The following is a 14486-nucleotide window of genomic DNA, read 5'->3' on the forward strand; positions in this document are numbered from 1 at the left end:
CTGTTCTACTCAGTATTTACTTATTTTGCATTCGGCAGCGCTCATTTGATGCGGAAAAGAGTTAATTAAAAGTACAACAAAATACACCCAGTTAGTTCAATAAAAACTCTTGCAATGAAACTTTAGTTTATTTAAGATCGTCAAACATTGAAGCCAGCTCAACGAGAAATATACTTTTCACTCCAATTGGAATTAGTAGCGTTCGCTCTTTCGTAAATAAAAATAATTCAAAACAATATACATACCAAAGTATATTTACATACCTTTCAATATAAGGGCATGGGTTTCCCAGAAGTGATATTTTTTTTTTATTTAAAAAAACAAGAAAAAAACGTACTCACAAACGTAAATCAGTCAAGAAACTACTGAACCGATTTAGTTAAATTTTGACGTGACCAAACTTGTATTTGAAACTGTAGAAACAGTATTTTATGAACGAACATATTATGTACATACAGTGAATCAATTAAGTAATTTGCCTATGTAAAATTTTATAAATTTTAAGAAAAAACTTTATCTGAACAATTATTTTTAGCAAAATAAAGCAATTTGTTTGTTGTATTTTTTAAAGAATATCTTATATTTTAATAAAATACCATAAAAAGTAAAATCGTGATATTAATTAACGAGATTTTTGATCAAATGTGAACGTATTGTTAATTTTTAAGGTCAATAAAGTATTTTGCTTTTTTAGGTTTTTTGTTAATTTTTTAATATTGCTGCATTATTTTATAAAATTTAATATTTTTATTACTCCTATGTTTTAGAATGACACTTTTTAGATATTTTAGTAGTGGAACGACTAAGTTTGGACATTTCTTAACCGATTTATTATCCTATATATCTATAAGAATTTCTCAATATTTGACTTAACATGAAATCTATCGTTTCTTTGATTTAATTTCGAGAATAATAAGTAATTTTGAATTGGATACCTGATATATTAGGAAATCAATGGATTTGGACCTAGAAAAAAATTTTAGTGGCGTATAAATATATAGATTATAACAAAAATAATCTTGGTTTTTGGTCATATTGTATTGACAAACAAAAACTACATTACGGAAACCCCATCTATTTGGGGAGTACTGTGTGAATTTCATTTAGAATTGTGTAATATTGATTCTTATTCAATAAAGCTAACACTAAGTACCGTCCTAGCCACTCTAAGTATGGGGAAATCGCCGTATACCACTATAGAACTATTACATGCTAGAATCTTGATATTCTACCTCATATTTTGAATGCATTATTTTATGAATAAAATACAGTGGGCGTAGTTGGATTTGGATAGTTATTCTTGATTTGGGTTCTAACTATATATAAGTGTATGTATTAGTTGAAACTCGGGGGAGTTTTCCAGATTTTTCCTACCGAGCGCGTCCCCGGGTGGCGGATAGGGGGTGGTGATGGACCATCTGTCCTCTCCCAGCTTTAATTTCACTTAAGCTGAGGGAGGGCAGATTGTCCACCACCTGGGAATATTATATTCCCCGCGGACCAAAAAACTGGAAAAAGAAAAAAAAAAAACAAATATGGAAAATAAAAATAAAAAGATAAAAGTTACGGTGCAGGGCCTAAATAACCCAGTACCGGCGGCAAGTGTTGATCTACTCGCGAGTCACGTGTCGTCGTCATCCTGCAATCGTGAGCAGAATACTACTACGGAGGTGGGTACCTTGGCCTCCGTGGCGGACAATGCGTCAAGTGTACAGCATGCCGCTGGCAAAAATATAGGGGTGAAAGAGAAGGATGTACTCGGAGAGAGCTCTAAGCTACCTCAGCCTTTAAATATAGGTGAGGGTTCCGACTCTGAATCCTCAGATGATAATAATAATAATACCATTATAGCAAATCCCAAAAAGGATGAAGTAGAGCAAATGGTGAAAGAGGTGAGTGATAGCATAGCTAAACTACCTATTACTAAGAAAAGACTTTCTGGAGCACAGAGGAGGAAGTTGAAAAAGATGCTTCAGGAAATCATAGTTAGTCAATCCCACGACACTCCAAAGGAATCGGACTCTCTCACAAGATCTGAGGCAAAAAGGATCAGGTCACCCGAGGAGTTGACAACTGAGAATAAGCCTAAGAAGAAAAAGAGCTCCCCGTCTTCTAATACACAGTCGAAGCCAAGCCATACTTCACTCAAAGGAATCTCAAGTGAGAATCCTGCGAGTAAGGGTGACAACGCCAAGCCAGATATTCCGAAGATGAACACGTCGGCGAAATCAACCTCGAAGGTAAGGGAATCTCAAAAGAAGCCCCGAAAAACGAGGAAGGAGAAGCTAGACGGAGGAAAAGGTAAAGAGCCGCCATCTTACGCCAAAGTTGCCAGAAGTAGGCACCGGGACGATCTCTGCTATGCAGTTTACGATGCCGGTAATCCGACAGGCAAAATTCCAATAGACCAACAGAGTAAAATAGAAGACCTGGTCAACAATAAGATAGTGGACCATGCAATAGCTTCAAAGGGCAAACAACCAATAGAGAGCGAGAGCTGCGAGTTCAGCATGGGCGTGATGTTGATGAGGTTGGCATCTCACCAATATGTTAGCACCCTAAAGAACTTGGTGGAAAGTATCCCTCCTCCCTGGGACGGCGCTAGGCTGGGACTGGCAAAGAAGAGCGAGCTTCCGGTGCTCCTAAAGTCCACTGTCTACATAAAAGGATGGGGCAGTAAACTGGCTAATGAACGTATACTGGAAATTCTTGGAGGTCAAAATGCTGAGCTGGCCGTGGAAAAATGGGATGTCTTTTACAGGAAAGAAGAACCTGAGGGAACTTTATTTGTAATAGGTATCGACCAGAAATCCATGGCTAGTCTTGCCAAGAATAAAGGTAGGGCTTACTTCGCCTCTAAATCTGTCATATTCAAAATTGGGAAGGTGCCGATTGGAAGGGCTGTTACAACAAGCCTCGAAAAGGACACTAAAAAACCTAAGACCACAGTATCCACTACTGATAACGTTGAGGAGTCAAATCCTAAAATCGAGGAATTTACCATTAACTCGCCAGAAGAAAGTGTAGTTGCCCTTTCCAAAATTGGGAAGGCGCCGATTGAAAGGGCTGTCAAAACCGGCCCCGACAAGGACACTAAAACACCTAAGACAGTACCCAAAGCATCATTAGCAAGTACTAGCAATGTTGAGGAGTCAAATCCTAAAAGCGAGGAGGAAATCACTCACCCGCCAGAAGACAGAACAGCAATGCTCTCCAGAATTGGGAATGTGTCTATTAAAAATACTGCTATTCCTATGCCTGATAAGGACACCGCAGTGCCATCAACAGTACTCACTGCATTAATAGCCACTTCAGGCTATCCGGAGGAGTCAAATCCAAAGAGCGAGGAGGTGACCACCAACTCGCTGGAAGACAGTTTAATGGATGACCATGATTGAGGTTATCCAAATAAACCTCCATCGGAGCGAGACAGCTACCAACGCTCTGATGGCTAAAATCAACACAGGTAAAATACATATAGCTTTAATCCAGGAACCTTGGACGATTCGCAACAAGGTTTCTGGATTAAATCACGTAAATTTCCAACTTTTCTACGCTGATACAGGATCTCGCCCGAGAACATGTATCTTATGTCACAAGAACTTATGTTTTCTCCTCTCAACAGGATTATCAACATCGGATGCAACGGTGCTGAAGCAAGGTCGAGGCAACATATACCTTGCATCTATTTACCTGCCTTTCGATTCTCCGACCCTACCACCAACGTCGGATCTGATGAAACTGGTTGAAGAGGCACAAAGGAAAAATAAGAAAATTGTAATAGGTTGTGATGCCAACTCGCATCATGTAGCTTGGGGTAGTACAAACACCAATCGCAGGGGACAAGCCCTCATGGATTTCTTTAATACTAAAGACTTGATAACATTGAACTTAGGTAATAAAGCTACCTTCGTCAATAGAATCAGAGAAGAAGTATTAGATATAACTATATGTTCAGAAGAGCTTATAAACGAAATTCAGGATTGGAGAGTTTCGGACGAGCACTCCTTTTCTGATCATCGGTACATAAGATTCAAAATACTAAGGCCACCACCAAAGCCGATAAAGTTTCGGAATAAGTCTAAAACTAATTGGACAATGTTCGGGGCCTTACTAAAGAACCGTTTAGGTCAGGACACTTTTCAATGTCGAAATAAAGAGGATATAGATGCCAAAGTGGAAACGTTCACAAGTGCCCTGGTTGAATCGTTCGAGGACAGCTGCCCTCTGCGAGAGCGGAGATCTGCCCAGGAAAAACCCTGGGTAACTGGGGAGATCCGGAACCTTGGGAAGACTCTTCGCAAACTATTTAACCGGGCACGGCGTAAAAAGACCGCAGTATACTGGGATGAGTATCGTAATAAACTTGGTGAATATAAGAAAATCGTTCGAAGAGCCAAACGAGACTCCTGGAAACTTTTCTGTGAACAGGTAGATAGCGTAAATGAGGTATCGAAGATAAAAAAATTCCTATCCAAAACTCATGTCCAACCGGAATCTATGATCGATGACACGGGCAGGAGGCTTGAGGATATGGAGGAGACAATGAAACTCCTAATGGATTCTCATTTCCCACCCGGTATATCGAATAACATAGATGAACCGATATTGGAGGAAGGGGAGGGTAACACGGAAATAGTTATTACAACTGACATGGTTAAAGGGGCAATCAAGAGCTTTGCTCCCTATAAAGCTGCAGGGCCGGATGGAATTTTCCCGGCACTTTTGCAGATGGAGGCGGGACTGGTTTCCGTACATCTGTCACAGATATTCACTGCATGCTTAAAATTGGCATATACCCCAGTTAAATGGCAGGATGCAAGGGTAATATTTATACCCAAACCAGGGAAACCTAGCTATGCGACACCTAAGTCCTATCGACCGATAAGTCTTACGTCCTTCCTACTTAAAACCTTGGAACGGATAGTCGATAGCATGGTTAAAAGCAGCATACCATACAATGACCTTAAATATAAGCAGCATGCTTATGTAAAGGGACGATCGGTGGAGACCGCTTTAAATGAAGTTGTCCACTACATAAGTGAATCTTTCGATAGCAAACTGTATACACTGGCAGTATGCATTGACATCGAAGGCGCTTTCAATAACGTGCACACTGATACCCTTATCCAATCCCTAGACCAGTTTTATGTTGACCGGGTGCTCCGTAACTGGATCAACTACATGCTAAGGAACAGATGGATAAGCTGCGAGATGTACGATATAACTATCAGGAAAAAGGTATTTCGCGGTATACCACAGGGTGGCATTTTGTCACCTTTACTCTGGGTCACCACGATTAATAGCCTCCTAAGGACCCTAACCGAGAAAGGACTTAGACCTGTCTGCTATGCAGACGATGTCGTAATACTTTTAAAGGGAAAGGATCCAAATTACTTGTGTAGAAGAGCTGAGGAGGCTCTGAATACGGCCTTGAGCTGGGCTCAACCGAGAGGCCTCAATGTTAACCCGGCGAAGACGGAAATCTGTCTTTTCACAAGAAAGACAAAAATTTCTACATATACTGAACCTTGCTTCTTGGGCAAGAAGATACCGGTGACAGACAAAGTTAAGTACTTAGGTGTAATACTTGACCGGAAATTAAAATGGAGACACCACATAGAGGATAGGATCAACAAGGCACATCGGTGCTGGGCGATATGTAGGAGAACCATAGGCATGAAATGGGGTCTTAGTCCTACTATGACAAATTGGCTTTATAAAAGTGTAATTAGACCAATTCTAGCTTATGCTTCAATAATCTGGTGGACTGCTTTGGACAAAAAGTGTAATATCAAACTACTACAGGGAGTTCAGCGTACATGCTGCTTGGGTATAAGTGGTACCATGGGTACTACTTCAACCAAGGCTCTGGAAACGTTGCTAGATATTCCACCCATTGAAACATATATAAGATATGAGGCGGCGCTTACAGCCGAACGGCTCTTTACTTTAGGCGAACTGGCCAAAAACGGTTATAGGACACGTCATCAATGTATACTGGACACATTGGAAGGTTATACACATTCATCGGACGTGCCTGATCGCATACCAGACACTGAATATGTCGGAAACTTTGAAACGCTAATCCCAGATAGAATGTCTTGGTCAAGCGGAACATTAGAGCAAATACCAGTAGGAATCCGTTGCTACACGGATGGCTCTAAATTAGGGGACAAAGTGGGTCTGGGGTTCTATATTGAAGACCCAGAAACAGAAATATACCACCGTTTACCTAATCATAACACAAGCTTCCAGGCAGAAGTACGAGCAATAACGGAATGTGTAAATTGGATTAGAATAAATATGGCGCCCACAGGGCTTAATATATTTACCGACAGCCAGAAGGCAATTTGTGCGATATCAGGTGATAGAATTAAATCTAAGACCGTATTGGATTGTAAGAAAGCTTTAACTGAATACTCTCCCAGAGGTAAGGTTCACATCATATGGGTACCAGGCCACTCGGGAGTAGCCGGCAACGAAAGGGCGAATGTAATAGCTTTAAAGGGAAGGGAGCTCGATGTAGTTAACCTGACAAACGCAAAACCATTCGACGCAACAAAAGCTGAATTAAAAATATGGATGAGAGAATCCCATAAGGCCTCTTGGAATAATGAAACGGTGGGTAGAACCACAAAGATTCTATGGGGTGACCCTGATGAGAGCAAGACGAGAAATCTTCTCAAAATGAGCAAGTCTGAGGTTAGTATGATGGTACGTATTCTCAGTGGACACACAGGATTACGAGCACATCTATACAAAATTGGACGTGCGAATTCAGACGAATGTAGAGCATGTGGAGAGGACAGTGAAACTCTGGAGCACTTTCTTTGCCATTGTCAGGCATTCGTCGAAGTTAGATCCAAGTATCTTGGAAGTGATGTTATTCCAGAAATAACATTCTTAACCAACACCGATTGGAAGATTCTTAGGAATTACGTCCAGGAAACTGAGTTTCTGAACATGGAAAAATAATACATTCAGTGAACAATTTTTTTTTTTTTTTTTTTTTTTTTTTTTTTTTTTTTTTCTTGAATTGGAGCGCACAACAGGCCCGATAGTGGCCTAGGTGTATTTCTTCGGATTTGATGTAGTATACATCCTCCTATCAACCTACCTACCTACCTACCTACCTATTAGTTGAAAAATATTGCTTTTGTGGATCTTAGGTGATGAGAACCGCCTCTATTTGTAAATATCTAAATTAAGTATTTTTCCCGTACCACACGACAGTTCACTTTATATTGTTTCGAAGCAACCTAAGGTCTGTTTAGAGGTCAAAATTTATACGTAGTGTTCTTTTAAGTTCGTATATGGACTTTGGAGAATATAAATGAGGACTTTAATGGTTTTTGCTTGAATACAAGTCGCTCTCCTTTGGCAGTTAAAGATTTTGAATGACAACTCAGTGCGTTTTTTTTAAATAATTCTTTGTGTTATTTCATCAATTTCTATATTTTTTATATTTTTTAATGATTGATTAACCTTCACATAATTGAATTTCATTGATTTATATTTGTCCTAAAAATCTAAACTAGTTTTTTATATTGGAATTGCCTCATTATTTCCTTTTAAACATTTTTAACGCAAATAACTACACAGTTTCACAAAATGAGGATATGATTTTTGAAAATTACAATTGAAAAATACTTAACACGTGTCCTTTTAACAATAAAACAATAAATTCCAAAAAGCAATTAAAAAATAATTTGAAAAACCCAACGAAATTAACTGGAAATTTCAATATGCAAAATACTTTATTGACGTGCAAATTATGATGAAAAATAATAAAATGCAAAAACAAATGCACCAAAATTTTTATTTTAACATTTTTTTCTTGGTTTTCCCATTCTACACAATCTCTATTTTCAATTGGAAACCATAAATTTACTTTTTACCTGTTTTTTGGAATTTTATTTATGAACAAAAAACAAAATTCTCTTAAAAAAAGGTAGGCAAAAAACTTAGTTGATTCACTGTATATTCAAAAACGGAAATATGAAAATATGAAAATAATTTGAAAATATTAGTAAAATTTAAATTTAAATAAAAAATGTCATAGTCTAAAATTTTTATAGGTCGAGAAATACACCAATTTCGAATGTCCGCTTGTAGTTTAAGATCAAACTATGTATAGGTATAAACTTTAACATTTCGCATCCATACTTAAACCGCCTTCATTATTCTACTAAACCAATAAACAATTTATAACGAATAATTTTAATTTAATAAATGATCTTTTAAACAGCATAGAGTTAAGCTACGATTAAATTTATATTAAGACTAGCTATACCCAGTGTGCTTTGCTACCCTAAAATCTATATATAAAAAAAAACACTTTACGATTTTGAAGATTCTAACTACAATAGTTTTTAAGATATACGTTTTTTACATTTTGGGGAAGCCACGCAAATTATTGCAAGTTCGCCAACTTTTCCAAACGTTAATTTAGATTTTAATGTAACCTGTGAAAAATTTGAATAATATAATAGTTTAATTCATATGCCAAGATGCCAAGGTCCCATTGAAAGTCCCCCCATTTTTCTCTAAATGTTCACATAAATGGTTGTCAGATCTTACAAAGATTGCAGAATAATGTTCAGGAAATGCTAACAATTGTAAATTGAGACGGACAATAATAGACTGCCGATATTGTTAGATCTAATAACCGTGTATACATAGGCGACAAAATACATTAATAAAAAAGTCATATTTTCAAAAAAAAAAAAAAAAAAGTTTTATATAATTTTCGAAATTTGGTAGGTTTTAAACGATTTTGGTAGTTTTTTGACAAAAATTTGGTAGGATTAAAACTTGGTCAGTGGCAACGCTGATTGCTGTGCACCGCTTGACTAAATTTCTGTGCACAGCAGAATGCTCTCTTCTGTCTTTTCTAGAGTATTTATTATATTCTCTTAAGCATTAACAACAGAGTCAACAGATAGATAACCTGTTTTTTTGAACGTGGTTAGTTAGCACCAATGTGGTGAATTGGTTTCAGTAGTTAAACGTGTTTATCTGATGAATGCAACAATATCGAAATAATTTTAATTTTTTCTCGGTTTGTTTTGATTTTATATTTTACAAAAGAACTACATAAACAAAATTTACAACAATAAAAATAACTAAACATACAAAACAAATATTACTAATAAAAAGAAAAAGTGAAAATTGAAATCAAAACAAAAACGTTGAATTTCGAAATATAAAAATAAGTGCAAAGTATCTTTAAGATACGCCTATATTAAAAAACTCAAAACTTACTAAAAATAACAACAACTGTACATACATAAAGCGTAATAATAATAAAAACAAATCAACATTATGTCTTATGGTGCCGAGCGTGCTTTGGCCTATTTTTATCCCTTGGTTATAGTCTCCACGGTTATATGCTGCATTACATCGGCGGTGGCCTGGACACATTGGCGCTATGTCTTAAATGCCTGTCCAGACACTAATTGTGGTTGTTATTTACATGCCCAATCCACCTACTACTCATTCCAGGGTGGTCCAATAGCTTACTGTTATTATGCCACTTATGGCCAGTTGCTGCCTCTGCTCTTTTGTGTTGTTTTGGGCATTTATCATGTGTATCGTGTATGCATGGGCACTGCCAAGAGGAAGACAGGAACTACAACAATTAGACAAAGGTCAGTATGTAGAATATTGTTTATTAGATAAAAGTGTAATTGTGGTTTTGTGTGTATATTTATTTATAATATTTAATTAATAGCAATTTTGCATTTAGTAGAATGAGCTTTATTTATTTGTGTTCTACACGAAATTTTTCTAAAGTTTTGGTCAGAGGTTAAGTAACCAACACATAAATAGTCTAAATAACTTATGGAATAACTGACGGGCTGTCTACATAATGATGATTCAGAATTTAGTTGATTTAGGGACAGTTTTTAACTTTTAGATTAATGTTAAGTTAAAATTAATCTCCGGATGTTGTTTTTAAACCTTAATTATTTTGTTTTCTTTGCTTGAACTATAATTCCTTTTATTTTCCCCCTTATTTTTATTACAGATCCGGTGACATGGTTGTTGTAACTACTGAATCCGAATTAACCGATAATGATATATCACCATATTATTGGTTACCCACCAGTATTATAGCCTGTTTTATGTCAATTTACACACTAATATATGCCTCCATTTACACTGATGGTTTTGACGTCACTTGCAAGCAATATCGTGAGTCCCTGCTAAAAGAAATCCAAGGTGTAGGCAATATAGTACCCGTTATTAAGAGTCGCCTCTCGTGCTCTGCTATATTTGATTTTATGGATTATTTAGTGCAGAGTTCTTCATTTGAGAGACGTAAATATGGACATATTAATAGTTCAATATGCTTCCATATGACTTTGATTTTTGGCTGGTTGGCTGTATTCGGTTGGATTGTTATTGCCATTATAAATATAGTACAAACGAAACGAACAAGACCCTCAAGAGTTTAAATTTTGTATTACATTTTTATTTTATTATTGTAATTGAACTAAACCGAATAATTTTATATATATAAATGCCATGAAGGAGATTTTTAACAATGTTTACAAAATTTGTTTACTATTTTTTCTCTAAAACGAGTATTTACATGTAATAATAATAATCATAATCATAATTTAAGTTTTTATAATAAAACAATCACAATTAATTTTATTTGAATGTATCAAAATAAAAAATAATTAAATTGTATTTTTTTACAGAAACTATTTTCTTTTATATATCCATCCCTCCCAAACATTTTTCAACAAAACACTAGATATTCTTTTTTCATCTACTGACCTGCACCGACTGAAAATGTCCCATAGTCCTCATACAAAGATACATATTCTCGGAAATGGATTTATTGTTAATAATTTCGTCAAAAATATTGGTATCACCAAAAAATTTTACAGATATGTATGTATGTATGTATAATCAGAAATCATTACCAACTTAGATTTGAATCGGTTCATAATTGGTCATAGCTCCCATATAAGGTCCACTTCACTTAAATGCACATAACTAATTAAGAAATAAAGATATTGGAATAATATTCGACAAAAATTGTATACATATCGTCTCTACTAAATTGTTTTCGGATCGGTCCATAGTTGGACATAGCTCCCATATAATGCCCACTTCCGATAACTACGTAAACGGACATTTTTCATTACTGAATGAAGACATCGATATAAAATTCTAATCCTAAAATCACATATTTCATTGATAAATAAAGATATCGGAATAAGATTCCTCATAAATAAATATATATACAAATCACTCCCGAATTTTGTTCGGATAGGGCCATAAATTGTCTAGTCTCCGATATATGGTCCACTTCCGAAAATTACTTAAACGCTAATATATTTTTTGTATATATAAATTATTCTGAAAAATGTTTGGATCAGTCCATAATTAGTCAAAGCTCTAATATAAGATCTAATTTCTTAAGACACTTCATCCCATATATTTCATTAATATATATGGATAAAATCCGAACAAACACAAGCCTGACCGTTCTTAAAAAATTACGCAATAATTATTTCCCAACTCAGACCTGCATTACGACAGTTTGTTCTATTTATTCGAAACTTTTAAGAAATTATATACTGATAATTACAAAATCGTTGTTTGTTTTAGCTTTAAATTTTAAAATAAATTTAACGTTTTTTCAGAATATCTGAAACACTCTGTTTTTATTTATTTTAAAAATAGACCAGCTGCGTTATTAATCATAAGTGAATGACCAATTAACCCGTAACTACAGAAAGAAAAAATATTTTGACAGCACCTCTCTAAACAAAAATTTTCTCTTTTGAATGCTTTTTAAATATCATTATTTTTTTTTAATTAAAACATTTTTATTAAATACGACTTAAAACATTAATCTCTTCATAGTCAATTCAAAAATCAGCATTTTATTAATATAACACTTTGGAAGATTAAAAACCTGCAAAGAAGGGGACATAATTAAAATAACCTGCGTAGTTAAAGGTTAACACATATTTAGATTTTTTAACATTTTCGTCACTTTTTAGCAAATCGTTCTTAATGTTGAACAAATAATTAAATTATCTAGAAATGGCTCATCCCGTGCAAATAGTATCACAACCACGAAAATATCCTTTTAAAAATATGCACTTAGCAGATCATACCGTACTGGATACCATCGAGGGACGTTCTGATTGCACGAAATGTAATCGCTCCAGGAAGTTTTTTTGTTACAGTTGCTATCTGCCAGTGGGTAATCTGGGTGATGTTATACCTCAAGTAAGAATTCCTTTGAAGATTGACATTATCAAACATAAAAAAGAAATTGATGGTAAAAGTACGGCTATACATGCTGCAGTTTTGGCGCCCGGACAAGTAAACATTTATACATATCCCGATATACCAGATTACACAAAGGAGGAGGATGTTGTCTTAATATTTCCCAGCGTAGAAAGTGTTACAGTGGCTGAATTGTTTGAGCGGAATGTAAAGCTATGTAAAGAAAACAATTTTGGATTTCCCAAAGGCCATAATGTAGGAACTCTATTAAAGAGACGAGTAGAAGAAGTGGTGGGTGAGGAGCTGACACAGCAAACGGAGCATTTAAAACATTATACCTACGATAATTTGCCCATCAAGAAAGCAGTATTTATAGACAGCACTTGGAATCAAAGTAGAGGGATTTATAAGGATGAAAGAGTTAAATCTTTAAAGCCAGTAGTTTTACAAAACCGTTGTTCTCAATTTTGGCGCCATCAAAAGGGTAGTCCTCGCTGGTACTTGGCTACCATTGAAGCTATACACCAGTTCTTGCTAGAAGTACATGTCAATGCTTGGGGCTTAAATTCAAATTATAGAGGACTTGATCATTTGGAAATAGTTGAGGGGTTTTATAAAACAGCACGTCTAGTTGAGGATTGTGAGAACAATATAGCAGCGGAAGCTCCTTATAATGGCCAATATGACAATTTAATGTACTTTTTTGCTAATATGTATGATTTAATACATAAATACTATGATCATAATGAATTGAAATCATATCGCAGACCTATTTGAGTTTTAGTTAAATAAAATTGTTAATATACTTAATTGTAGTTTAAAATTTTTATAATTTATTGTGTTTTTATAGCGAAATTCGGGGAATGTTTAAAACTAAACTAATACAAATTACTTTTTCTTCTTTTGCTTGTTTTCCTCTTGGCCGCCATTGCCACAATCGGAGGGTTCAGGACGAGGTTTTTGCCAGTTTAAGGGATTACGTCTAAACATGGGCCAGGGGGGAATGGTCAACTAAAAAACAAAAGGAAGAAAGGTTAGGTGTCTATTTGTTTTTATGGAATCTTGATACTTACCAAGGAGGCTAAAACAAAACCGGCTCCCAATATGTAAACGGTTTGTGAAAATTGTTGTATGATGGCACCCCAGATGAGACCCACAATACCGAACAAAGTTATAATGAAACGCGAATACTTTTCAGCCTTGTGTTGGCCTACAAAGTCCTGAAATAAGGCACAAATTTGGTTTAGTAACAAATTTAACAAAAATTAAATAAAATTTACCATATGAGTTGGTATATTTAGCATTTCTTATGGATTTTTCTGTAAAATAAAAAATAATTCCCAAATAAACACGTCTACAGTAGAGAGACCTGCGCCGACTAACAATAACGGTGGCGGCGGCAGAGACAAAAATTTTCGACGGCGTCTCCAAATCATCTAAAAGCTGGCTAAGTTTTGAACTGTGTTTTCAATTTTGTCAACGATATTAAATAAAGACGGAATCCGAGTAATTAAAAAGTGGGGATTTGGAAGAAAATATTTTAAAAATCTAGATAAAAAAATCGGGACGTAATACAACTTAATATAAAAAGCAGTATTCTGCAGCGTCAAATGTGGGTTATAATTTTTAAAATTTTTTCCCTTATTTTTAAATAAATCTCAAACGATTTACATACATATCGAGGGACTATATTTAATAGTCTCTTTCATGAAAATAAGATTTTGATGACAAACTATCCCGCATCAGTGGTATTAATTTTAAAGAAAAAAATATTTTTGTCAATTTTATAGCAATTTTTAAATTTCTCTATCTTAAAAAAGGAAAATTCTGAATGCAAAACTCTCTATCTTATCGAAAAATTACTTCAAAATCTATTAGTTTGGATAATTTTCTATTGCAAAACAAGTGTTTTTACTATTTGAGCATGCTGAAGACAAATCCACCAAAATATTTAAAATCGGTTTAATAGTTTTCGAGATATCGCACATTATGATACTAATTTGATTAATTTTATTGTCGTGTTTAACCATATAACATTGATTTTGGACCAAAACCTTATAATCTGTTGCTTTTTCAATAATTTGGTTTCTATTACTTCATTAAATTGCATAAAATATAATATTGATATTAAATCAAATAAAATATTTCTATTTCTATGACAAACTCTCTATCTGAAGGTTGTATAAACATTTTCGTAAAAAAAGGTCTATCTGATATAAATATAA

General features: G+C 35.0%; 3 protein-coding genes across 5 annotated transcripts; 2 read left to right on the plus strand and 1 right to left on the minus strand.

Moving 5' to 3' along the window:
• The first annotated feature begins 21 nt into the window (after positions 1 to 21).
• LOC119606268 lies at positions 22 to 10693 on the plus strand. 3 transcript variants are annotated; one of them, XM_037959706.1, is made up of 3 exons: positions 22 to 212; positions 9094 to 9653; positions 10034 to 10693. In XM_037959706.1, exons 2-3 carry the CDS (start codon positions 9328 to 9330, stop codon positions 10461 to 10463), a joined length of 756 nt encoding a protein of 251 aa, XP_037815634.1. In that variant the 5' UTR covers positions 22 to 212; positions 9094 to 9327; the 3' UTR covers positions 10464 to 10693. The 3 variants fall into 3 exon arrangements, with proteins under 3 accessions (XP_037815634.1, XP_037815637.1, XP_037815636.1); XM_037959709.1 differs by having other exon boundaries at positions 9220 to 9653; XM_037959708.1 differs by lacking the exon at positions 22 to 212 and having other exon boundaries at positions 8941 to 9653.
• Positions 10694 to 11773: 1080 nt separating this feature from the next.
• On the plus strand, positions 11774 to 13093 carry LOC119606286 (tRNA-uridine aminocarboxypropyltransferase 1). The gene is made up of 2 exons (XM_037959731.1): positions 11774 to 11985; positions 12071 to 13093. Exon 2 carries the CDS (start codon positions 12073 to 12075, stop codon positions 13036 to 13038), a length of 966 nt encoding a protein of 321 aa, XP_037815659.1. The 5' UTR covers positions 11774 to 11985; positions 12071 to 12072; the 3' UTR covers positions 13039 to 13093.
• On the minus strand, positions 13072 to 13699 carry LOC119606287 (signal peptidase complex subunit 1). The gene is made up of 3 exons (XM_037959732.1): positions 13542 to 13699; positions 13335 to 13481; positions 13072 to 13272 (listed from the first exon to the last, which is right to left on the minus strand). The coding sequence occupies exons 1-3, from the start codon at positions 13563 to 13565 to the stop codon at positions 13150 to 13152; spliced, it is 294 nt and encodes a 97-aa protein (XP_037815660.1). The 5' UTR covers positions 13566 to 13699; the 3' UTR covers positions 13072 to 13149.
• Positions 13700 to 14486: the final 787 nt, after the last annotated feature.

Source organism: Lucilia sericata, unplaced genomic scaffold (assembly GCF_015586225.1).
Source record: "Lucilia sericata isolate MDLA Ls3-8-SP2 unplaced genomic scaffold, ASM1558622v1 Contig000568F_arrow, whole genome shotgun sequence".
In the NCBI taxonomy this organism is placed as follows: domain Eukaryota; kingdom Metazoa; phylum Arthropoda; class Insecta; order Diptera; family Calliphoridae; genus Lucilia; species Lucilia sericata.

Excerpts from the sequence above, each read along its gene's own strand:
- LOC119606268 (XM_037959706.1), top strand. The coding sequence starts at position 9,328 with ATGTCTTATGGTGCCGAGCGTGCTTTGGCCTATTTTTATCCCTTGGTT. Across the intron at positions 9,654-10,033 it reads ACTACAACAATTAGACAAAG|ATCCGGTGACATGGTTGTTG; the intron begins GTCAGTATGTAG and ends TTTTTATTACAG.
- LOC119606286 (XM_037959731.1), top strand. The coding sequence starts at position 12,073 with ATGGCTCATCCCGTGCAAATAGTATCACAACCACGAAAATATCCTTTT.
- LOC119606287 (XM_037959732.1), bottom strand. The coding sequence starts at position 13,565 with ATGCTAAATATACCAACTCATATG. Across the intron at positions 13,482-13,541 it reads TAAATATACCAACTCATATG|GACTTTGTAGGCCAACACAA; the intron begins GTAAATTTTATT and ends GCCTTATTTCAG. Across the intron at positions 13,273-13,334 it reads GTTTTGTTTTAGCCTCCTTG|TTGACCATTCCCCCCTGGCC; the intron begins GTAAGTATCAAG and ends TTTGTTTTTTAG.